This window comes from Schistocerca cancellata, chromosome 6 (assembly GCF_023864275.1).
Source record: "Schistocerca cancellata isolate TAMUIC-IGC-003103 chromosome 6, iqSchCanc2.1, whole genome shotgun sequence".
NCBI classification, from domain to species: domain Eukaryota; kingdom Metazoa; phylum Arthropoda; class Insecta; order Orthoptera; family Acrididae; genus Schistocerca; species Schistocerca cancellata.
In genome coordinates, this window is record NC_064631.1 from 192,623,885 (window position 1) to 192,649,352 (window position 25,468).

At 41.0% G+C, this 25,468-nt stretch overlaps 2 protein-coding genes across 2 annotated transcripts in view; one reads left to right on the forward strand and one right to left on the reverse strand.

Moving 5' to 3' along the window:
* Positions 1-1,492: 1,492 nt before the first annotated feature.
* On the reverse strand, positions 1,493-6,174 carry LOC126191191 (integrator complex subunit 11). The gene has a single exon (XM_049931986.1). The coding sequence runs from the start codon at positions 5,932-5,934 to the stop codon at positions 4,132-4,134; it is 1,803 nt and encodes a 600-aa protein (XP_049787943.1). The 5' UTR covers positions 5,935-6,174; the 3' UTR covers positions 1,493-4,131.
* Positions 6,175-6,295: 121 nt separating this feature from the next.
* Positions 6,296-25,468, forward strand: part of LOC126191190 (centrosomin-like) — a 417,752-nt gene continuing 398,579 nt past the window's right edge. The window contains exon 1 of the mRNA XM_049931983.1: positions 6,296-6,428. Within this exon, the coding sequence (XP_049787940.1) occupies positions 6,382-6,428 (47 nt within the window). The 5' untranslated portion in view covers positions 6,296-6,381. The remainder of the gene's footprint in view (positions 6,429-25,468) is intronic.

Consider the following 25,468-nt stretch of genomic DNA (forward strand, 5'->3'; position numbering starts at 1 on the left):
AGATTTTTTGAATCTGTCTTCCTAATTTATGCACATAATCAATATTCCAACTGACTGTGGCAATTTGTGTTAAGACGATTTACTAAATTTTAAACATCACATAAATGCTTTACTTGCGTGTCAAATCTTCTTGCTAACAAGTTTTCTCACTTTTAACTTTGCTGAATGTGATCGGACTGTAATATACATGTGTTTATTAATCTCTGTGTCAAATATGTATTACACTAGTGTGAATGCCACCTCAAAGGAAAACAATGTGTGGATCACAACAAAGTTTATTCTGTTTTAAGAACCTTCGACAGCTTTCAAGCTCTGAGAATAAAAGGGATGTTGTACAGTTTAGGGAGTTTAGACTTAGAAAGCTGCATCAGCTTAGTATCTTCGTTTCATCTATGATTATGCTTCTTGGAAGTAGGAGGAGGTGACATGAAAAATGGAGTATTTGGGGGTGGGAGGACAGAAGCTGGATAGTGGAACAAATAAGGCACAAATTGGGCATATATGAGCCAATAATGTAGAAAGGCACTGGGAAGTCTTAAAAGAGTGAAGAAATTTGTGAAGAGGTCAGTAGGCAATTTTAACACAAATGGATGCTGAAGTAGATTGTAGTAACACATGAGACTGCCACAAAGAGTGAATAATATAGATTCCCATAATTTTTGGCCCCACCTCTTCCTTACATGGGCCCGGATACAAAAATAATAAAGTAAAAACTCATAAGCAATAGTCGTGAAGTCGCCAAACTATTGTTTCTTTATTATCAAGCCACATTTTACCATGAGTACATGGTTGTGAAGATTGAATGCTTCAGTCGTAACCAAAAGATACCTTATATCAAATTACTTTTCTCACTTCAGAAGCAGACTAAATAATACGACGGCTGCCTCAGAGCCAAGAAAGGAGGTGGAGAAATAAGAAAACCACATACACCCTAAAGAGTTAACTACATGTACGCAGCAGCATATGCTCTGATACATTAACTATTCAATCTCTATTCAAAATCACAAGAATAATCAAATGTGTTTACATCATGAAACCAACAAAGCTTATTTCTAAATTTACCATTGTACAACACTATCTTATTACTTTTGCTAAGATACTGAGAACTGCAGAATAGAACATGCAAAACCAACAAATGCGTGGCTTACAGCTAAGCTCAAGCTTATTATTTTCTAGTTTTGGTACAAGTGTGAGGGTTTGTATTAAAACTACAAAAAGAGCAAACACTGAAAAGTCAAAGGAATTTGTGGATCTTTAAGAATGTCTATGCAGTATTCATTATTCGTCTGCTGGTAATTGCTTGTATTAAAAACAATGCAGGGGAGAAGACTTGGGGTGTTATTCTTCGGCGAGACAACAAAGAGCAAATATGGTGTACCTATAATGAATTACTGGGAGACAATGTAGCAAAAAGAGTTCAAAGGAGCAAAAGATAAATGGGAAGTTATAACCATATTTAGGACACATGGACGTGCTAAATAAAATACCCAACTCTGGAAATTCACGCTTCCTTCATTTAAAAGTTCACCTAAAATGCTTTTCTCTTTTTTGTCTTTAGAAAAAAAGATAAGGAGAAAATTACTGAACTGTTCGCAGTCTCAGTAGCCAGGACCCGTCTTGGGCTGCAAAGCACGTAGTATGCCAGTAAACTTGAATTTGAAATGCTTCTGGGAGACGGGCATTATATACGGGACAGAAATGTAATTTCAAAATGTTTTCTAACAACAATAAAATGAGAAACATCTCCTTCAGATAGAGCACAATACAGTGTTTCAAACTGCAAATGATGTGTCGAATGTAGAGTACGGACCAATACCAAGGGTGCAGACTCTGTACCTTGGCCTCTTCTGACAGGCAGCTCTGTACATCAGCCTCTGGCAGGTAGCATGTTGATTTTGGCCACACAAGGTGAGTTAGCAGCTTCTTTGGGAGCAAGTCCCAGTAAATTGTTTCACTTTTTAACACTTTAGACTGGTATGTCAGTAACATTTGTTCACAGAACTGTGTGTAAAATAAAACCTTACAAAGTAGCAGCAATACACTGACTAACCAACTCTGGTACTGTCGCTCATATATGTGCTGCAAGTGGCTATTGCTGCTTGTGCATTTTTGAAATGTTGATTCAAATTTATTATTTTTCTTCCTAGCATGGCTGCATTTATCAGGATACATTAAATCAAAGGCAATTAACATTGTTCTGAAAATCCTCATTAGTTAAATTAAGAATCACTACATGATGTGAAAGCAAAAGTGTAGTGTGCAAATACTGAAACATAAATAACTGTGCCAATCTTCTTCCACCAACCATAATTTCTGACCCCTGTATGACCAATGTACTGCAACCTTGTTTTCTGAGAACTAACAACTAATAAAAAGGCCTATGGTTACTTAATGCAGGACAACACAAGAGCACACACGCCATAGTATTTGTGATAGTATTACAAGGTGTTTTTGACAACAGAAACTAACTTTTGAAAAAATGTTACAGTATATTGTGCACATACCTATCAGAAGTTATCAGTTTGAGTCTGTCTACAGTTATGTCAGCTAATACTAACTGCACACCAGTCTGAAGTTCTAAGTGGCGTAATGTTATGATTTGCTGACTTGTCTAGTTCAGCTAAAATTGATACACCACTTACTAGAGCTCAAGAAATGAGCTACAGCATTACCAGAGTCCTTCATGTCAGTTATTCCGCAATGATGGACACAGCACTTGCTTCATATGTTAAACACACTCTATGTGGAATAAGTCAATTTCAAACATACAGATCAAAGAGCATACATTGTACCAAATGTTCCAAACAACCTAAGAAATAAAGTACCATATGCAGAGTACAAAGCTTTAAATTCTAAGACAGCTACAAGTATGAACACAAACTGTATCCAGTATTTCCCCCTCCTATTTTATCAGCTCAGGTCAACATAAGTATACAGGGTAAGGTATAGTTGCAGAAGAGATGATAACCAAAACTTTGTTGTTTTGTACACAAATTGTCATACATACAACAAATACGTCAACACCATGGCACTTCTATCATTACATCCACAATACTTCAGGCTATAAGATTATTGAGTTGTCGTAGCGCACATCCACTTTTTGTGTTTGCTCACCTTTACTCTGTAATTACAAAATAATGGTTTCTGTGTCTTATCTAGTGTAGATTATAATGGTACGATCTCCTTGGATAATATAGTCACTTCTATACATTTATTAGGTAACCTTTACTACCTTCAGGACATGTGTGCAATATGCATTTTTTTTAAAGTTAGATAAAACTGCAGCTTCGTCATAAATCACCTTAATGGCATTCAGATAGAATAAAAGTATGCAGTAAAAGAAAATAACATAAAAATGCTATGAATGTTAATATGTTGAAAACTTGCAAAGGAAGGTAAACTCTCTCTCCCCTCATTAGGCCAAAACATTTCTTGTAGTCTCCACGAATTTTGTATTCCAAGACACAACTTACAGAGGTTTCATAAATACCAAATAGGTAATATCAAAAGAATGCTGCAATAGCTTGCAATAAAATAATAGAAAAGTATGGTGAATCAGTATATCAACCACAAAAAACGAAATGCAGTTTCAAAAGAAAGTTAGCTTCCTCCAGACTGAACTGTACTTCCATTTTACTCTTCTCTCAGCCTTTACACAATTTTCCATTGGAGGAGTGACTGCTGGCAACCATTACAATACGTGTTACTTAGTCTTCCCTTTTATCATCAGGCCTAGTAGTGATATTACAGAATCAATGATCAGACATGTAATGTAGAGCCCTTACAAAAATTATGATTTTGGAATTCCAGGTGCATTACAATTTAAATGTACTGATTAATGAAGAAACCCGTAAAAAGTAGCTTCTTTGAAAGTGAAAGAAAGATCACACACAAAAATTAAATTTTCTTCATTATGTAAAGCTTTGGAAAACAGCATAAAATACATTGAAACATGAATGGTGTCTCAGTTATTATCTTCTTAATCTATTCACACCTAACTGGAATGAATATGTTTGTGTGATATGCACAAAAATTGAGAGTTTTTTTCAGTGTCAAATAAATACAATATTTTAATTAATCAGTTTCAGGCAAACACTAAGTTGTGTAGCAGTAAAACATCAACATAGTGTTTCACACAACATTCTGATGGCCCATTGTTTGTAGTAGACCTAAAATGTAATTTCCAAGCTCCTCATCTTGATTGTCCCATGACACATAAACACTCTTCTGTTCATCATCAGAGCCTTCAACCTTAACTAGTACAGATTCAACTGAAATGTTGGAGGCTTCTGTCAGCTGAACATTCCAGTCTTTTAAGCGGGACTTAATTAACTGCAGTAATTTTTCTGCTGTTTTGCTCGCTGGACCAGGATCTTCCATTCTCAGTGTAGAAGTAAACCTCACAAAGTGTCTATTTATTCCTGCTTCCTTGCAAGCTTCTTCAACATCCATTAGGCACATAGCATTGTCTTTCACTACAAGAACACCATGCATTACACGAGGTCGTTTTGGATCAGGAGGCTGTGCATTGTGTTTGATGGCTTCAGCTTTGAGCAAGCTTAAAGAAACGTCAATTGGTATTTTAACATTAGTGTTTATGACACATGTTTCTCCATTTGCTGGTGTAAAGCACTCAATATCAAATTCTTTTTTAATTTTTTCCTTTAAAAACTCCATCTTTGTTGCCTCTCCATGCACTAATAGCACATTTTTTGGTTCACAGTACTGTATAAGTTGCATAATACCTTTTGCATCAGCATGAGCGGAAAATGACATGTACTCCACTGCCATTTTCACTTCAACTATATGACGATTTTCGAATTCGATTTTTTTAGCACCATTTAGTATTTTATGACCAACTGTTCCCACAACACAAAATCCAGGCATTATAACCATGTTATTTTCACATGGTGCCCATTTTTTGAATATTTGAAGGGATAAACCAGCATGTAGCATCCCAGGAGTGGCAAACACTACCATGGCTCCTGGATTGTCAATATAAGCTTTATCAAAGGGTTTTATATGTTTAAAATCAAACATGTTCCTCTGCACAAAGGTCTTGCGTATCTTTTGATTTGTCCAAGTTATAAACATCTTATAATAGTTATTGGCTTTCTCTGTAAGTCCAACTGCAAAATACACTGGCACTTTAAGATTCATTCGTTCCCAATAAGTTTCCAGCAAAATACAAAGCTCTTGAGCTCTACCCAAGGCGAATACTGGTATAAGAACTTTACCACCACGGTCTACACACTCGTGTACTTTTTTTAGAAAATCACGCTCTCTGCACCGCTTTGAATCCCTTATGGTTGTTGCATAAGTTGATTCTGTTATTAAGAGGTCAGGTCTACATTTATCAATCCAAGCAGCACCCAGATGTCGGTCAGGTGTCATATTATAATCGCCTGTGTACACTACAGATTGAGAACCCACGCGTATCCAGAACATTGCGGCACCTAGGACATGCCCAGCATAATAGGCTTTGATTTCTAGCTGAGAATCTACCATTAAGGACTGGTGTAAAGTAACAGCCACTACTTTCTTCATACAGTCTTTAATATTTTGTGACGTAAAAAAATTACTTTCTCCTTTACGTTCTACAGCGACTTTTCTCATATCCTCTAAAAGAATGGGAGCTATAGCTTTCGTTGGGTGTGTCATGTAGATAGGTCCTGTATACCCAACCATTTCAGTGAAATATGGTAAAGCCCCGCAATGATCTAAATGAAAATGAGAAATTATAACACAATCTATATAGCTTGTGAGAGGGCCTTCTTGTGCTATGTAAGTGAAGTCTGGAAATCTCCTTTCGTCGTTGTAACCCATGTGCATGCCACAATCAAGCATAATATTTTTGCCTCCCATTGACAGTAGAATGCAACTACGGCCAACATCCTGACCAGCACCAAGTGGAGTAATTTTAATATCTGGCATTTTCAAAAAAACTCAATGAACACAACTTCACGTGAAATGTTTTCAACCACATCGAACACACGAATATTACACTTCCTCTTTCAAGTCCATTTTCACTATCTGCACCTCTTCACATTGCTTTTTTTTTAAAAAAAAAGAAGAAGAAAACGGAACACGTTTATTTACTAATCACTGCGCTCCGTGCTCTACACATGCGAACGTGTATCACTTTCAAACTCTTTTACTAACAATTTCTGACACGCCACTTTTCAAACCACAGCGTCACATTAAAGCTCACAAAGATAGTCATAGAACACCAAGTATATTTTCGTTGTTTGACGTCTGCGAACTGAAATGCTTTGCGTAGTGGGGATGCTCAATGCGCAGACGTTGAATTCTGGCAGTTATTTTGAACGCTGTTACGGTGAACGCTTGTTTTGATAGTATGGGTTAGCACTGGAGAAGAAGATGGAGTCAATTAACTTCGACAACACTACGATGGCCGACTTGGAAATGTAAGTGTTGCAGATGGCATATGTTTTCAGAAGAAAGGATATCTGAGATTATTTTTAAATGCATGCGTTTGGTGGAGATGGAGGCAAACAATACTGATCGCCAGAGCTTGTTCTGACATGTACATTGTTTTTATCTTAAGTCAAAATTAGTTTAAACAAAAACAATAGCCCATATTGTCAGTATTATTGCAATTTTGTTGCTTTGTCATTCATATTTCGGTTGCCCCATTGTCAGCAAAGGTATTTTCTTGTCATAACTATCTTGCCTTCTGATAATTAAATGGTAGAAAACTTGGAACATTACCGACCACTGTATTCCCGGCTGGCTTATACTTCCCGTTCAAAGTAATATATACTTTGTGGTAACTTCTCTGCCTCAGCCCATATTGGCCTTGTTTAGAATTATTGACAGCTGACATTTTTACATTTATCCAGTGGTTTTAGCCTCACCTTTGTCCCAAATGCCATACGTTCTAGAAAAATGCAGCGCGACAGTTGACTTTGTTTTTATTTGTCCCATTGCTTAATGGGCAGGTCCAGTGCGACTTTTTAATTAAAAATAATCAGCTATATGTACGGTAGAAGACAATGAAAGAGACAGTTAGCCTGCATTACCGTATGTTATTGAACTTGCAAACTGTATGATTGAAAAAATGGTTCAGTATGCTAAGTCCTTGACTGCATAAATCTCAAGGTGTGTTGTAATTTTAATGACTTGACAACTGCCACGATTTACCTTCCAGTATCAGCAAGCTATGAAACTCTGTTTAGTAATATTGTATAACAAGCGAATACAGTTGATCCTCACATTCAGCTGCTTTTCAAGTCCCACCCCTCCACCCGCTGTTGAAAAGCAACTCTCTTCGATCAAGTAACACCAAAAAGTGTTTTTTCAGATTATTAGCTTGTAGATTGTAAGTTGGCATAATTATTGAAGTGACAAATTAAGTTTTTAATGAGACAAATGTTTCTGATAAACGGTGTGTGTGTTAATTGAACACACCGTAGGGTATTATTCAAAGACTGGCCACTGTGTTAAAAATTTTTCTTCTGTTACTGAGATGTTATGTACAGAAAGATACGAGCAATGATACGGTGAATGGCAGCAGAGCTCTGAGGTAAGGGGGAATGAACAATCTGTGTTGTGCTGCAAAAATTAAAAAAATTCCGTCAAATATTTTGTGAAATTATTTGTCAAAAAGTAAGAATTAAAATAGAGAAATATTTTTGCGGCCTTTGATTGATGCTAGAAATAAAATACAGCAATGTGGTGAGGTGCCGATTGAGCATTTTAAGTTCAGTGCGTAACTTTGTACAATTTTAGAGTATTAAAAGTATGTGTGTGGAATACTATGAAAATAAAGTTCAGTGTGCTGTTGTGTGTCCTGAAATCATTTATAGTCCCCTCAAATGTTTCGCTGATATATTTTATTTCTTACTTTCAGACAATCATTTCACAAAACATTTAACCGATATTTTCTGTAGTTTTTTTCTTCAAGTTATGCTCAGAAAACGATAAAAACCCATTGCGTAATTTCTTCGTTCCGCTTAAATATTTGACATATAAAATGTTAGCGAATGATGTTCCATTGTGAAATACAAATCAGTCTTGTTAATGGTGCAGGGCTGTGAGCGACTAAAATTAAGAATGGTCATGGATGAAAGTAATGAATAACTTTTAAGTTATGATTAGCAACATCAAGAATTGAGTAGCCATTTAAACAATTAAACTCCTATCTCGCAGTTTGTTTGGTACTAAACACTGACTGCGGCTGGTGTCTGTGTTAAACTGTCAGTGCTCTTGGAGAAGAAGAAACCATTACCCATTTTGTATGACGAGTTGCATTGTCGTGCACAAGCGTAATATGTCTTTACAACATCCCACGTATTTAGTTCTGGATCGCCCGCCTCAGAGTTTTCAATGTCTGACAATACTGATCAGTATCTAGCGTCTCCCTCCGCGGTAAAAATACGCAGAGGACACCACGTCGATCCCAGAAGATAGCGCACATGATTTATTTTACAGACTGCCTTCAGGTGAACCACTATGCCGCCAATCCATGGATAGTTGTTTTGTTTCTGGTTTAGCATGTTTCATGCCCAGTGACATGGTCGAGAAACTCGTCACTTTTCTCTATCAATACTGCTGGCAGACATTTGGTTTTGTGCTCATCTGTCAGTTGCCTTGGCACCAACCATGCACGTATTTTATGAAAATCAACCCAGCGGGAGATAATTTCGTGTAACGGCGAACGACACGGCAGGGGGATTGATGAGTGTTATGGAACGGAAGCGCTGGTTCTGCAAAATTGTGTGCAGCACGCTTTCCATCAGTTCTGGTGTCACCAGGGACAGTCAGCCACTATGGTTTTCGTCGTGAATATTGGTTCATTCGCCAGAGAATTGGCTGCACCGTCGTCTGACAATACTTTCGTGTACGTACTCGTGGCAAAATTCTACAGCTACATCTACACTTCGCAACTCAGTGAGGTGCATGGCAGAGGGTACGTCCCTTTTTACCAGTTACTAGGGTTTTTTCCTGTTCCATTCACGTATGGAGCGCAGGAGAACTGATTGTTTAAATGCCTCTGTGCGTCCAGTGATTATTCTAATCTTATAGTCACGATCCCGATTTGAGCGATACGTAGAGGCTTTCAGTATATTTCTAGAGTAATCATTTAAAGCCGGTTCGCGAGACATAAGACTTATCAGGATAGTTAATGCCTATCTTCAATTCCAGTTCAGTTCCGTCGTTATCTCTGTGACTCTCTCTCACGGATTAAACAAACTTGTGACTATTTGTGCTGCCCTTCTCTTATACCGTCAATATCCCCTGTTAGCCCTATTTGGCACGGTCCCTTACACTCGCACACTTCGGCAATATTCTAGAACCGGTCGCACAAGTGATTTGTAAGCAATCTCCTTTGTAGACTTATTGCACTCCCCAGTATTCTACCAATAAACTGAAGTCTACCACCCGTTTTACCCGCGATTAAACCTATGTGATCACTCCATTCCATTTCGTTTCACTACAAAGTGTCACACCCAGGTGTTTATTTCAGTTGGCCGATTCCAGCAGTGAGCATTGACATTATAGTCATAGGATACCACATTTTTTCGTTTTGTGAAGTGTGCAATTTTACATTTCTGAACATTTAGAGCAAGTTTCCAATCTTTGCACCATGTGGAAATCTTAAGATAATGTAGGTGCGGTAATGAGTCAAATACTTTTCGAAAATGAAGAAATACTGCAGCTACCGGGTTGCCTCGATACATAGATTTCAGTATGTCACTTGAAAAAAGTGAGTTGGGTTTCACACGATGCATGTTTTCAAATTATGTGCTGGTTGGCATTGAGAAGGTCATCTGTTCAAGACATATCATTATGTTTCAGCTCAGAATATGTTCTAAGTTTATACAACAAATCAGTGTTATATTGGACGGTAGTTTCGTGGATCACTTCTACTACCCTTCTTGTAGACGTATGAGACCTGTGCCAGTTTTTCCAAGAACTGGACACAGTTTTTTGTTTGAGGGATCTAAGATATATTACAGTCAGTAGATGGGGTAACTCAGCTGCAAATTCAGTACAGAATCTGATAGGGATACCATCGGGTCTGGACCTATGTTCAATTTTAATGATTTCAGCTCTTTCTCAATTTCTCAACACCACTGACACTAATACTTATTGAATTTATTTATGTAGAGGTACAAGGATGGAGCTCTGCTGGAGATTGTTTCTGAGTGCAAAAATCAGGTAGTTGCACGAACCTCTCTATTGACGGGAGACAATATCCGAGCAGCCATTTTATCCTAGCAGTGTGCGGTAACCGCAGCTGTCACAAGACTCAAACTGCCCTGCATTATTTCCACTCACCTCCTCTCCATTTGAGTGCATGCACATTCCTATTATTAACACATGTGTATAGAAATAACACAAAACTCAGATCCTCAGGCTTAAATCTAAATGCAGAAAGTTCCGAGCAGCTGTTTCAGTATCTCATCGTAAGGCAGTTAGTTCCAATTCTGTGTCACTTGCACTCAGTTCTTTGTGAAGGTATGAAATATTCAGCCAAACACCCTCAAAGGAAATGGAATGACCGCATAGTTTCTGTTGTGGGGTGAAGCAGGTGGTAGACTTCGGTTTATTGGTAGAATACTGGGGAAGTGCAATCAGTCTACAAAGGAGATTGCTTACAAATAACTGATGCAACCTCTTCTAGAGTATTGGTCAAGCATGTGTGACACGTACCAGATAAGACTGACAGGGGGTGTGGAACATACGCAGAGAAGGGCAGCATAAATGGGCACAGGTTTGTTTGATCGATGGGAAAGTGTCAGAGAGATACTGAAGGAACTGGCAGACTTTTGTAGATAGGCATAAACTATCCTGAGAAAGTCTACTAACGAAGTTTGAAGGACTGGCTTCAAATGATTACTGCAGGAATATACTACAACCCTCCTCTGTATTGCTCACAAAAGGATCATGAGGATGAGGTTAGAATAATTACTGCATGCACAGAGGGATTCAATTAGTTGTGTGTCCCACACTCTGTATGTGAACGGAATGCGAAGAAAACATAATTGATACAATGGGGCATACCCTCTGCATTGCACCTCACGGTGGTTTGCAGAGTGTAGTTGTAGAGGCACAGAGATCGTGAGGTTCTGAGCTGTATTTCTATATCATCATCATCATCACATCATCATCATCTGGTTTCACAATGTAGCATTTTACATTTTCCAGTACCCCAAGATTACACAGCAAATTTGATTCTCATCCTCCACTTTTGTCTATCTGTCCATAATTTTTCTTCAAGATTGCTTCTTCTAATAGAGGCCTCAGTTCCTTGAATTCATATGATCGGCGATCTCCCTCTTTTCTTTCTTTCTGGTGGCTCCCATTCCATACTCTCTCCTTCGACAACCTTTTTGTATGTCCATATCATAACAGTTGTTTTTCTTCTATAAAATCTGCAATTTAAATTGTAACGTCTATTTTCTTCCTGATGACTTCATTTCTGATTCTTTTTTGCCTAGATATCCCTACTGACCTCCTCCAAAAGTCCATATCCGTTGCCATCAATCTTTCTACTATTTGCAATGTAACTGTCCATACTTCTGATCCATATGTCATAAAGCTTCTGATAATTGTGACGAAGATTTTTCTTTTTGTTTCCTTTCTAATCTGTTGGTCCCATAAAATACTATTTACTGTTCCAATAGTAAATATCCCAGTATTTATTTTTGAATTAATTTCCTTGTTTTGTTTTCCATCTTGGATATTGACTCCTACGTATTTGTACTCTTCAGAGTGCTTAATAGTTCCCATCCCTTCTTCCAGTGTCGGATCTTGATTTCTCTCTCCTGTTGTCACATATTTTGTTTCATTTGTGTGGACCTGAAGACCCCATTTTTTATACTCCCTATTTCGCTGTAATGTGCTGTCTTCTTTATCTTGTGCTAACATTAGTCGCTCTTCAGCAGACTGTAATGAATATAATGCAATATCATTTACTGGGATCCCGATGTTTTTACATTTTTTCCAGTTTACCAGTGCTTTTTCTGTATATATATTGTAAAGTGTTGGTGACAGACTGCATCCTTCACATAATCCTTTTGTAACTTTCAATCCAGGTGAGAGATAAGTTTTCACTTTTATTATTGCTATAGTGTTTCCATAAAGGTTCTGATTTGCTTTAATTATGATGGAACTAATATTAAATGCTTTTAAAGCTTGCTGTATAAGAGTGTTAAGTTGGCTACATAACAGGCTGTTGTCCAGGTGTGTGAAACCATGTATTAGCCCACATCATGTACGGAATCATAGGAAGACTATGGATATTTTTGGAGAGTTTAAATATGAAATATAGTAGTTAGTGACATTCTCTTTCATCACTTTGTTATGGTGGTGACTGTTCAGCCTGAAAACTTGTGTTGATGCAGATCTACCTGCTAGTTTATCATATGTGCAAGTTCCTTCATCTCTGTGTAAATAATACAACCTACATTCACTTGAACCTGCATACTGTTCATATTTTGCCATTCTTAATTACAGATCTTGTATCATGGGGGGTAGGCTATGACCCTGTCCCACTTCCTTTTCGATTGAAGGTATCAGGTTTAGTAATTCCCCCCCCCCCCCCACACACACACACACACACACACACACACACACACACACACACGAGCTCACTACTCTTTTGTGAATTCGTGCTTGGCTACCACAGGGTGCCAGCCTTTGCAGCACCTTTTTCCTTTTTGTGCTGCATGTCTATCCTTCTATTCTTTTTTCCCCTCCTTTGGAAAACATGCCTCGAATGTTTCTGGGAATGTATTCTGAAATTCCAGTAGCCTTACATTAGAACATCTTTCCACTGTTTTCTCTTTCTTTCTTCTATCCTGCCTCCACTTTGGTGTTTGAGGTTATCCTTTCTTCTTTCTCTGTGTGTGCTCCTGAAGGCCAACCCATGCATCTGGCACATAACAGGTGACTGGGCAACGTATAATTCCAAGCCCCTGGTTCACACGTACCCCTGCTACAGGCCTGATCCAGGGAGGGGTGATTGCCAGAGCTGTTACCTTCAACAATTGCTAGTTGGTCCCTCTGTCAGGAGTTCTGGAGGTGTGACAAATCAACTAAGGTGGAAGGAGTGTGCCATTGGAGATGCAGGCAATTGTGGGGGGGGGGGGGGGGGGTCCTTGCAATAAGCCAGTCATCATCTTGGACTATGTCTACTAAATGTTAACGGAATGAGGCTAAAGATTCCAAGCATCACCCAGCTGCACCTTGGTTCCTCGTGGTATTACATACTGAAGGTCAGTTCTTTGCTGCAGTTAATCCATATATTATTCAGGAAGGTGTTGATGCAATTGCAGGCCCTGCAAAAGCCTGCAGACGTTTACATAATGGCACTTTGCTTTGGAGGCCAATTGTGATTTTCAAGCCCAAGAACTGCTTGAAGTTTTACTCCTCCACAGCCATTCTCTTAGTGCCAAGGCACATCGAATGCTGAAGTCTTCGTATGGTGTTATTTACACTGCTCAATGGTCTAACTGAGGGAGAAATTCTAACTAACCTCTCCGATCAGGGCGTCACTGCAGTCTATTGGATAAAGAAAAAGGTTGATGCAACATTAGTGCTTACACACACTTCTTCCTCTCATTTGATAAAGTAGTGCTTCAGTCAGAGATCAAAGTTGGCTATCTTGTCATCATGGTGTGACCATACATTCCAAACCCAATGTGCTGTTACCAGTGTCAATGCTACAACTACCTCCACATGTCCTGTTGAAACACAGCCAGGTGTATTGCTTCTAGTAAGGATGCTAATGCGATTGCCCACCTCCTTCTCCTTGCTGTATCGGTTACAATGGCGATCATGCAGCCTCATCCTAAGAATGTCCTGTGTATCTCGGTGAGCAGGCCATCCAGGAGGTGGGGGTGAAGCAGAAAGTGCCTTACTCTGTTGCTCACAAGTCGTTGACTAGTCGGAAGCCCTGTGGTTTACCATCTGGCGCTTACCGTACCATTCTCCCTACGCCTCGCTCTATGGAGGACATGGTCATGTAACCTTGTGACATCAAATTCAGCAATGCAGTTCTCAAATCGCCCTTTGTCATGGTAGCATCCCCGCCTCCTCCTCCAGCCTCTGGCACCAAAATAACCTGCTACACAAGTCAGGCTGGAAAAGACAGAAGGAATACGCTTGTGAAGACTTCTTATGCTCCTCCAGCCAACATCAGAATCGTAATCTGCCAACCGCAAAGGCTCTAAGAAATTAATCAAAGATAAACGGTCTTCTCCTTCGCCAACATGGAGATCTTCTTCCATGGTGTCCACACGTGATACCCTCACCTGACGGACCTCTGTTTCGCCGGTGCATATCGTCAACAGTTTTGCTGACCTAGAAGCTGCAGAGAGACTGCTGACGCCTTAGTGGATCTCGTGGATCAGGATCCTCCAGCCTCTGTGCCCTGTAGCAGTGAGTCTTTTAAGGCAGGCAGTCGGTAGCTGCCGAGGAGACAATTCATTTTTTCCCCACCTTCCTATTCCCCGACATGACTCCCCTTCAGTGGAATTTCGTAGCATTTGGTCCAACAAGGAGAAGTTACGGCCGCTCTTGGAATCTGAGTCCTTGTTTTCTGCCTTCAGGAAACAATTTGCATCCTCATAACTGTTTTAATCTCTCTCATTTCTTTCTGGCCGCTTTGACCTTCCCCCTGACGACAGCATTCCATCTCATGTGGGGTCCTGCTGCTAATCCAAGATGATGATTATAGTCAAACCATATCCATGAAAACACAGCAGCAAGCTGTTGCAGTCCGTATTTTCCTTCCTCACTTAAACTTTTCTCTTTGTAATGTCTACATCCCCCCCCATCATTTGGTGTCATTTGGACAGGCTTCCTCCAGCTTATTTGTCATCTCTCACCCGTCTTTGCTGCCCAGTGACATAAATGCACACAATCCCCTGCGGGGCTCTTCCAGAATCTGTCAGAGAGGTAGCTTCTTGGCTGGCCTTCTCATGCGACTAAACCCTATCTGCCTTAACACTGGAGCACTCACGTTACTTTCATACTCCACACACACCTGTTTCCATTTGGACTTCTCATTCTGCACTGCCCAGCTTGCCCGACCTCTAGTGTGGTCTGTTCTCTCCAACACATACTCGAGTGTCCGTTTCCCATGTGCCATCCAATGGCTGACTACTACCTCATCTACGTATAAACCCAAATGGCAGCCTTCGACGAACATCGTTTCCTCAGTTGTAATGACCAAGCAGAGTACCTTATGAACGTTATCCTTACCACTGCATAATGTTCCATACCTCGCACTTCTTCTTTACCAAACCGTGTCCCGGTGCCTTGGTGGACTGAGGCATGCCGTGACGCAATTCGCGCAAGAAAACATGCTCTCCGCATTTTAACTGTTATCATATGATGTGAACTGTATTAGTTATAAACAGTTGTGTGCACTGTATATAATAAAAAAAAAGAGCTGAAGTGTCGCGACTGTACCTCAGTCACTATGTTTACGTGCGCTCCCAACACCGGATTTCGTAAACAAATTCACCAATACCGCTTCTGGTTGGTAATGTAAACATTCCAAAGTCGATTCTGGAAATCCGTTTGTGGCTGCCGGTTTTCCACGTCGCCAATCGATTTTAACTGTCACGTAAAGGCAGAACGCCTTTCTGAAACGTGCTTCAGCCGTCAGATTGCGTCTTGTTTTCAAAATACTCGACTGATATGGAGTGACTAATTGTGCAATGAAGAAGCAGCGGAAACATTAGACTGAGAATGAAGCCGTCTACCTCTAACATTTAAGTGAACAGATGTAGCAATTTTGGTGAGTAACTCAGCAACAGGAACAGCTGAATTACAGACACCATGTTTAACTGGGCTAGTAAATCCGCTTCAGACATTAATATGTAAACACTACAGCGTAAACCAGTTTCCGAAATCGGATTTCCGTCTTTTGGAAGATGGGCTGCATGTAAACGTAGTGACAATGTTGAGCTATGGTTCAGTTAAGTGTTCAAAGTGCGGCCTGTTGGCTTTTAGTTAACGGAAGCTCAAGTCAACATGATCCACAAACATGGGAAACTAATCACTTGGCTGCAGTCCCTTCTCTGTGTTCCCTGTAGTATGGAAACGTCTCGAAACTATTCTCAGAATTTTATGCAACAGATCCGTCCCGAAAGACTTCGTGGTTGTATTTTGAATAATGCAATACGTAAATTGAATGATGAGACGAACAATCCTATTTTCACACCAAATACTCTTCTGTGGAGCCCACTATTCCGTCGATCAGTGACGTGACAGTTTCAATAAGCGATTGCGTCATCGTACTGCTCTTAGAATATAACAAACCTTTGGGTAGATGTGGCACGAAGACCCACTTACGAAACCTTGCCCTCTGTTTCCACCCTTCGTTTTCACCTTTCTCCCTCCGTCCGCACCTTACTTTATGCCCCTAAAACAAAGCAAAATAAAACCAGACCAATCCATCGCTTTGCATTGAATATTAGATCTTAGCATAAGCTCACCTCACATAGTCCGTAAGAACAACTCGTCGTACACTACATAGTATGTGCTCTCTGTCAGAACCGCAGCAGAATAACGTCCCACGATGATAGAGTCGTTCATATCCAAAGGGAAACTCCTCTAAATCTAAAGTGTGTGCTGTTTACGTACAGGCCTCTTGGGGCGTCGTAAGGTTGCTTTTTCCTATCGAACTTTTGGCTGATTTAATGCGACCTACCAACAGCTTCCTCTCCTGTGTCAACCTATTCAGCTCAAAATAGCACTTACATCCAGTATCTTCAAATATTTGTCAACTATATTCCGGTCTCTCCGGGTTTTAATGTGTGATGTGATCTCTCATCGCGCGGTTTGATTGCCCCATTCTTCTTGAAGGTACCGTAATTGGTGAGGTGTATCTTCATATGGCGCTCCGCCTCACTATCAGAGAGATACCAGAGCCTACTTGGAGGAAAATCTTAATCTACCTGGACGGTGGATTGGTCAAAGAGGAGCTGTTGAGAATCCACTACGGTCTCCAGACTTTACAACTCTTCACTTCTAGGTATTGGGATCTTGAAAAATGAACGTTATCAAAAGAAGCCAGCTACACTGAACGAGCTATGAGAAATTATCGAGGCGTCCTGTGCAGCTCTCATACCGACCGGCGTAGTTCGGTCGATAGTTCAGCGGAATCGACGTTGTTTAGTTGCTAATGACGGTCATTTTGAACGTACAAAAATAAATATTTTCATCTCCTTTTGTGGCATAAAGAATTACCCGTTCATTTCCCTCATTTAATGTGTCTCGTCGTCTTCTGATGTGACGGCATCATGTTTCCTAGAACTATAGTTTTGATATTATTTGGAGTTGATGCTGATGAGAATAAACCTGTCACTGGACTGTTCACAGTAACTCAATCTTTTCCCCCGCCTTCTTATTAGTAACGGATCATACTTACGTTATACAGTTTGCTGATGCTATTGATATTACCATATATTCCCTGACTATATACTTATTTTCTTCCTTTCACTTCACTCTTACCGCATCTAGATACAGTCTTCACATTTCCTTTTCCACATTTAGGCTTATAACAGTCCACGCTTCAACTCGCAGAATTTTATACTTTCATCGGTTGACGTAATAAGGGGGATTACTTATTATGGAGGTATTCGACCACCATAGTTAAGAATTTTTATTCAAACCCCGAGCAGTGGTTGAGATCGAACCTGCGGACCTACGTCTCAGTGACGTTGCTGCAGAAAATATTAGCTGCTTATGAATCACCATATGTATCAGGACGACGACAGAAAATGAGTGTCCGAGAGGTGCAGAGATTAATCTTCTGTGTGATTTATGTATTACGCTTCACAAAATGGACATCGTCGACATTCAAGAAATGCTCAAAACTAACCATTAACTTGCACCATGAACACCGAATGAAAGTGGGGCGCCACAGTCATGACAGTTTCACACCATCAAGATTGAAGGCGAACTCAGTGGGAGTTAAGAAACTTACAGGACGTTCAGCATTGTTAAGGGATGCATATATGTGTAACGAGGTGATAACTAATGGAATATGATGCATGCAACCGAATGCGAAAGTCTTGTGTTGGAACTTGTTGTCAAACTGCGTATCCTTAATGGCGTTGCTGCAGATAGTGCAATCATACGCTTTATAGGCACGGAGAAAACGAACATCCAGAGGCTTCCAGGTGGTACGAACTTTTTGGGAGAGAGAGTTTGCTCTAAAGAAGTGTGATTGTCGTGTGCAGACCAGGAATCAAGCAAAAGGAAGTTTTTTGACCAGCTGTTGGCCAAAAGCAGTGCTCATACCATAGCAGTAGTTCTCTCACGCCCATTTCCCCACTCCCGCTTGTTGTGATGTAAATATTCCCTACTGCCCTTGCAAGATCACGCACAGAAGAAAGAATCGTAGGGGGCAGTGCGTTTCCAACTTCTCACAGCACTGTAACTTTCCAGCCAACTTACCATCAAGATTAACAGTCGGTATAATTTTATACAAATGCGATAAGGCATTGATGACAGTTGATATTGATGCAATGCTCTTGGTGCCTCCAATTTCCAGGTTTCCTTTCATATCCATTTCCTCTTCAAATCCCGAATGGTCGGAGTTGAAAATAAATTCCTTGCTGAACAACGGGATAAGTTTGTCTCTTATCTACAAATTTTCACACCGATTCCGCAGTTTGCTGTGTATCGTCAAGTTGGCGCTTTGTTTGTTCTTTAGCTCACGTGTTCCAGTTCTGTAGTACTGTTTGAAGTTGTGCAACCATCCACTGCATCTCTTGAAATCACTGTAATCTATGTCTCGCGCAGTTTGGTGTCCATAACGTAGTAGATTACTATCATGCACATCCTGTGTATCGAGCATCCGTGAAAGCCGCTGACTCCAGTTTTTGTGACAAGTGCGGGTTGTCCGCCCTTGCATACCCATAGTTTTTCTTATGCACTACACGGTCATATTGCTGTGGACTTATTCGAAATCTGTTCATAATTGTGTTTTTCACTATGCTGCGGATTATCTTCCATGTACCTAATTATGTTTAGTATCCGAAACAAAAGAAAAATTCGGAGTAGGTATTAAAATCCATGGAGAAGAAATAAAAACTTTGAGGTTCGCTGATGACATTGTAATTCTGTCAGAGACAGCAAAGGAACTGGAAGAGCAGTTGAACGAAATGGACAGTGTCTTGAAACGAGGATATAAGGTGAACATCAACAAAAGCAAAACGAGGATAAAGGAATGTAGTCGAATTAAATAGGGTGATGCTGAGGGAATTAAATTAGCAAATGAGACACTTAAAGTAGTAAAGGAGTTTAGCTATTTTGGGAGCAAAATAACTAATGATGGTCGAAGTAGAGAGGATATAAAATGTAGACTGGCAATGGCAAGGAAAGCGTTTCTGAAGAAGAGAAATTTGTTAACATCGAGTATAGATTTGGCAGGAAGTCGTTTCTGAAAGTATTTGTATGGAAGTGAAACATGGATGGTAAATAGTTTGGACAAGAAGAGTAAAGAAGCTTTCGAAATGTGGTGCTACAGAAGAATGCTGAAGATTAGATGGGTAGATCACATAAATAATGAGGCTGTATTGAATAGAATTGGGGAGAGGAGGAGTTTGTGGCATAACTTGACTAGAAGAAGGGATCGGTTGGTAGGACATGTTCTGAGGCATCAAGGGATCACAAATTTAGCATTGGAAGGCAGCGTGGAGGGTAAAAATCGTAGAGGGAGACCAAGAGATGAATACACTAAACATATTCAGAAGGATGTAGGCTGCAGTAGGTACTGGGAGATGAAGAAGCTTGCACAGGATAGGGTAGCATGGAGAGCTGCATCAAACCAGTCTCAGGACTGAAGACCACAACAACAACAACAACAACAACAACAACAACAACAACACTCTACCCCGATCTGCAGCAAGTGCTGATGGGTATCATTTTTCCAATTTACTTTGGTCTGCTGAGCGGTCTTCTTCCATGGGGACTAAAATCTGTGGATTTCAAATACTATCGACGTTTGTCCTTTGGAGTGACACGACCTGCCCATAGTCTGTTTAATTCTCATCAGGCCTACAATATCCGGGCTTTGCCAGGCCTCAGACAATCACAATTATCCCTTCTTCCCAATTCCCCAGTGCTGTCACCTTGTGCCAGACTATATATCTTCCTTAGGGTTTTCCGCTTCAAACCAAGAAAATAATTTATTTTTTTCTGGACTCTCAGTATTTCACGTTCATATACTACGTGCATGGAAAACAATAAAAACTGTTACTAAAGATGAAAGAAATAAAAAAATCCGTATATGCCATCAGAAATTCAATGATTTTTTATTCAATCAGTACACGAAGTAGGAAATGCTATCACCAAACCTGTCATTAACTTATCTGAGAGTCTTTCAAAAAATGTCTGTAAACCACTAGTAAATACATTTATGTTTATCTTCTCTGAGGTCCCATCTAGTCTCGTCCAAAAAATAGTTAAACATATGAAATCATCTGATAGTGTAGACATACATTTCTTGTAATATTCTAAAAAAAAGTAATAGGTTGTTATTGTGTATCCTTTAACATACTGCATAAATAAGTGTATATATGAGGGATATTTTCCTGATGAGCTAAAAGTGTCTAGGGTAGTCCCAATATATAAAAAAAGATAGTCTACATCTACATTTATACTCCGCAAGCCACCCAACGGTGTGTGGCGGAGGGCACTTCACGTGCCACTGTCATTACCTCCCTTTCCTGTTCCAGTCGCGTATTGTTCGCGGGAAGAACGACTGCCGGAAAGCCTCCGTGCGCGCTCGAATCTCACTAATTTTACGTTCGTGATCTCCTCGGGAGGTATAAGTAGGGGGAAGCAATATATTAGATACCTCATCCAGAAACGCACCCCCCTCGCAACCTGCACAGCATGCTACACCGCGATGCATAGCGCCTCTCTTGCAGAGTCTGCCACTTGAGTTTGCTAAACACCTCCGTAACGCTATCACGCTTACCAAATAACCCTGTGACGAAACGCGCCGCTCTTCTTTGGATCTTCCCTATCTCCTCCGTCAACCCGACCTGGTCCGGATCCCACACTGATGAGCAATACTCAAGTATAGGTCGAACGAGTGTTTTGTAAGCCACCTCCTTTGTTGATGGTCTGCATTTTCTAAGGACTCTCCCAATGAATCTCAACCTGGTACCCGCCTTACCAACAATTTTATATGATCATTCCACTTCAAATCGTACTGCACGCATACTCCCAGATATTTTACAGAAGTAGCTGCTACCAGTGTTTGTTCCGTTATCATATAATGGTACAATAAAGGATCCTTGTTTCTATGTATTCGCAATACGTTACATTTGTCTATGTTAAGGGTCAGTTGCCACTTCCTGCACCAAGTGCCTATCCGCTGCATTTCTTCCTGCATTTCGCTATAATTTTCTAATGCTGCAACTTCTCTGTATACTACAACATCATCCGCGAAAAGCCGCATGGAACTTCCGACACTACCTACTAGGTCATTTATATACACTCCTGGAAATTGAAATAAGAACACCGTGAATTCATTGTCCCAGGAAGGGGAAACTTTATTGACACATTCCTGGGGTCAGATACATCACATGATCACACTGACAGAACCACAGGCACATAGACACAGGCAACAGAGCATGCACAATGTCGGCACTAGTACAGTGTATATCCACCTTTCGCAGCAATGCAGGCTGCTATTCTCCCATGGAGACGATCGTAGAGATGCTGGATGTAGTCCTGTGGAACGGCTTGCCATGCCATTTCCACCTGGCGCCTCAGTTGGACCAGCGTTCGTGCTGGACGTGCAGACCGCGTGAGACGACGCTTCATCCAGTCGCAAACATGCTCAATGGGGGACAGATCCGGAGATCTTGCTGGCCAGGGTAGTTGACTTACACCTTCTAGAGCACGTTGGGTGGCACGGGATACATGCGGACGTGCATTGTCCTGTTGGAACAGCAAGTTCCTTTGCCGGTCTGGGAATGGTAGAACGATGGGTTCGATGACGGTTTGGATGTACCGTGCACTATTCAGTGTCCCCTCGACGATCACCAGTGGTGTACGGCCCCCACACCATGATGCCGGGTGTTGGCCCTGTGTGCCTCGGTGGTATGCAGTCCTGATTGTGGCGCTCACCTGCACGGCGCCAAACACGCATACGACCATCATTGGCACCAAGGCAGAAGCGACTCTCATCGCTGAAGACGACACGTCTCCATTCGTCCCTCCATTCACGCCTGTCGCGACACCACTGGAGGCGGGCTGCACGATGTTGGGGCGTGAGCGGAAGACGGCCTAACGGTGTGCGGGACCGTAGCCCAGCTTCATGGAGACGGTTGCGAATGGTCCTCGCCGATATCCCAGGAGCAACAGTGTCCCTAATTTGCTGGGAAGTGGCGGTGCGGTCCCCTACGGCACTGCGTAGGATCCTACGGTCTTGGCGTGCATCCGTGCGTCGCTGCGGTCCGGTCCCAGGTCGACGGGCACGTGCACCTTCCGCCGACCACTGGCGACAACATCGATGTACTGTGGAGACCTCACGCCCCACGTGTTGAGCAATTCGGCGGTACGTCCACCCGGCCTCCCGCATGCCCACTATACGCCCTCGCTCAAAGTCCGTCAACTGCATATACGGTTCACGTCCACGCTGTCGCGGCATGCTACCAGTGTTAAAGACTGCGATGGAGCTCCGTATGCCACGGCAAATTGGCTGACACTGACGGCGGCGGTGCACAAATGCTGCGCAGCTAGCGCCATTCGACGGCCAACACCGCGGTTCCTGGTGTGTCCGCTGTGCCGTGCGTGTGATCATTGCTTGTACAGCCCTCTCGCAGTGTTGGGAGCAAGTATGATGGGTCTGACACACCGGTGTCAATGTGTTCTTTTTTCCATTTCCAGAAGTGTATATTGTGAAAAGCAATAGTCCCATAACACTCCCCTGTGGCACGCCAGAGGTTACTTTAACGTCTGTAGACGTCTCTCCATTGATAATAACATGCTGTGTTCTGTTTGCTAAAAACTCTTCAATCCAGCCACACAGCTGGTCCGATATCCCGTAGGCTCTTACTTTATCAGGCGACAGTGCGGAACTGTATAGATCGCATTCCGTAAGTCAAGGAAAATACTATCTTCCTGGGAGCCTGTATCTAATATTTTCTGCGTCTCATGAACAAATAAAGCGAGTTGGGTCTCACACGATCGCTGTTGCCGGAATCCATGTTGATTCCTACATAGTAGATTCTGAGTTTCCAAAAACGACATGATACTCGAGCAAAAAATATGTTCTAAAATTCTACAACAGATCGACGTCAGAAATATAGGGCTATAGTTTTGCGCATCTGCTCGACGACCCTTCTTGAAGACTGGGACTACCTGTGCTCTTTCCCAATCATTTGGAACCTTCCGTTCCTCTAGAGACTTGCGGTACACGGCTGTTAGAAGGGGGGCAAGTTCTTTCGCGTACTCTGTGTAGAATCGAATTGGTATCCCGTCAGGTCCAGTGGACTTTCCTCTGTTGAGTGATTCCAGTTGCTTTTCTATTCCTTGGACACTTATTTCGATGTCAGCCATTTTTTCGTTTGTGCGAGGATTTAGAGAAGGAACTGCAGTGCGGTGAAACAGACTCACCTTCAAGTTACAGACCAATTTCCGTAGTCCCAGCTCTCTAAAGTGTTTGAATTTGTAATATACCAACAGTTGCCTGTGTACTTTGAAAATGCAGGAATAATTAGCGAATCACAGTATGGTTTTAGGAAAAAACTTGTCAACTGTTGATGCTGTAGACTCAGTAGTCACAAATACATAAAGTGTTTGAGGATGAAGGATTTGCTCAGGTCCCCTTTTGTGATCTAAGTAAGGCTTTTGACTGTGTAAAGCAGGGATCCCCAAACTATTTTGGACAAGTTACCCCTTCTCCAAAATGAACTGTTACCTCAGACCCCCATGGCCAAATTACCTACTTTTAAGATCAATCCCCTTATTCATAATGGTCCGCTAACTTAAAACAGCTGCTACAGAGTGTTATTTTTCTTACGTCAATAGAAGAAGACAGTGAGAATTAGCAATGCTTTAAGTTAGCAGACTATTATGAATGAAGGGGCCTATCTTTAGTTTTTTCCTATTGATACAAAATACCTAGGTACTAAGGTACCAATTGGAAAACTTTGCATTTGGTTAAGTGAGTAACGTTGACTTCATTTTGTCATCAAAATTTAACAAAATAAAATGACATATCATTCAGTAAATATCACGTTTAATTTATAATGATTATTACAAATTAATTACTTAAAGAATCTTAAGTAGGTAGGAAATTATATTTAAAATAGTATTAATGCAGTACCTACCTATCTTGAAAGTTTTAAATAAGAACTTGTTTTAATTTAATAGGGGTCGATTTTTAGACCTCGTTGACCCCCAAAATCTGTTTTCGTTTATGTCGACCCTTAGGAAACCGATATCGACCCCAAGGGGTCGATATCGACGACTTTGGGAATCCCTGGTGTAGAGCATTCGAGGTAACAGCCTTAAACTATTAAAATCGTATCTACAGGATCGCAAGCAAGCTGTTTGTGTAAGTAAAGGAAAGTCCAGTATTGAATTAGTTAAAATAGGTATACCACATGGATATATATTGGGGCCTTTTCTGTTCCTAATAATAATTAATGATCTGCCATCATTCATAGAGTCTGACAGTACTATATGCAGATGATACAACGTTCCTTCATTGTAGTAATGATTTCAGTAGCCTCAAACCTTATGTTGCAGAGACAATGGCTCAAGCATCCTATTGGTTTAAAGCAAATGGCTTCCTGCTGAAACCGACCGAGGTGGCGCAGTGGTTAGCACACTGGACTCGCATTCGGGAGGACGACGGTTCAATCCCGCGTCCGACCATCCTGATTTAGGTTTTCCGTGATTTCCCTAAATCGCTCCAGGCAAATGCCGGGATGGTTCCTTTGAAAGGGCACGGCCGACTTCCTTTCCCGCCCTTCCCTAATCCGATGACACCGATGACCTCGCTGTTTGGTCTCTTCCCCTAAAAAACAACTACTACTTCCTGCTGATTGATAGCAAAACGCAGCAGATGGTTTTTAGTCTAAAAGACAATCTTCCATCAGATGATTCTCTGTGTTTTTAGGGGTATATATAGATGAAAAATTATCCTGGGATCAACATGTACAATATATTAGTGGCAAACTGTCTAGAGTGATGTATTTGCTACGGCGACTTATGTACTGTGTACCTCAAAATTATGTTAGAACGTCGTATTTTGCATTTTTCCAAAATATCCTAATATATTGTATGGGGGAACTTGAGTTTAGTGCGTGACATCCTAATACTACAAAAGAAAAACATTACGATAATTACTGGTTCTCCATACAAAGCACACTGCAAACCAATATTCTGTGAACAAAAACGATGACTGTAATAAACCTATATATTTACTATGTTTTACTCCACACAAAAACGG

Bases quoted from the DNA above. Each gene is read 5' to 3' on its own strand.
- LOC126191191 (XM_049931986.1), bottom strand. From the start codon at position 5,934: ATGCCAGATATTAAAATTACTCCACTTGGTGCTGGTCAGGATGTTGGC.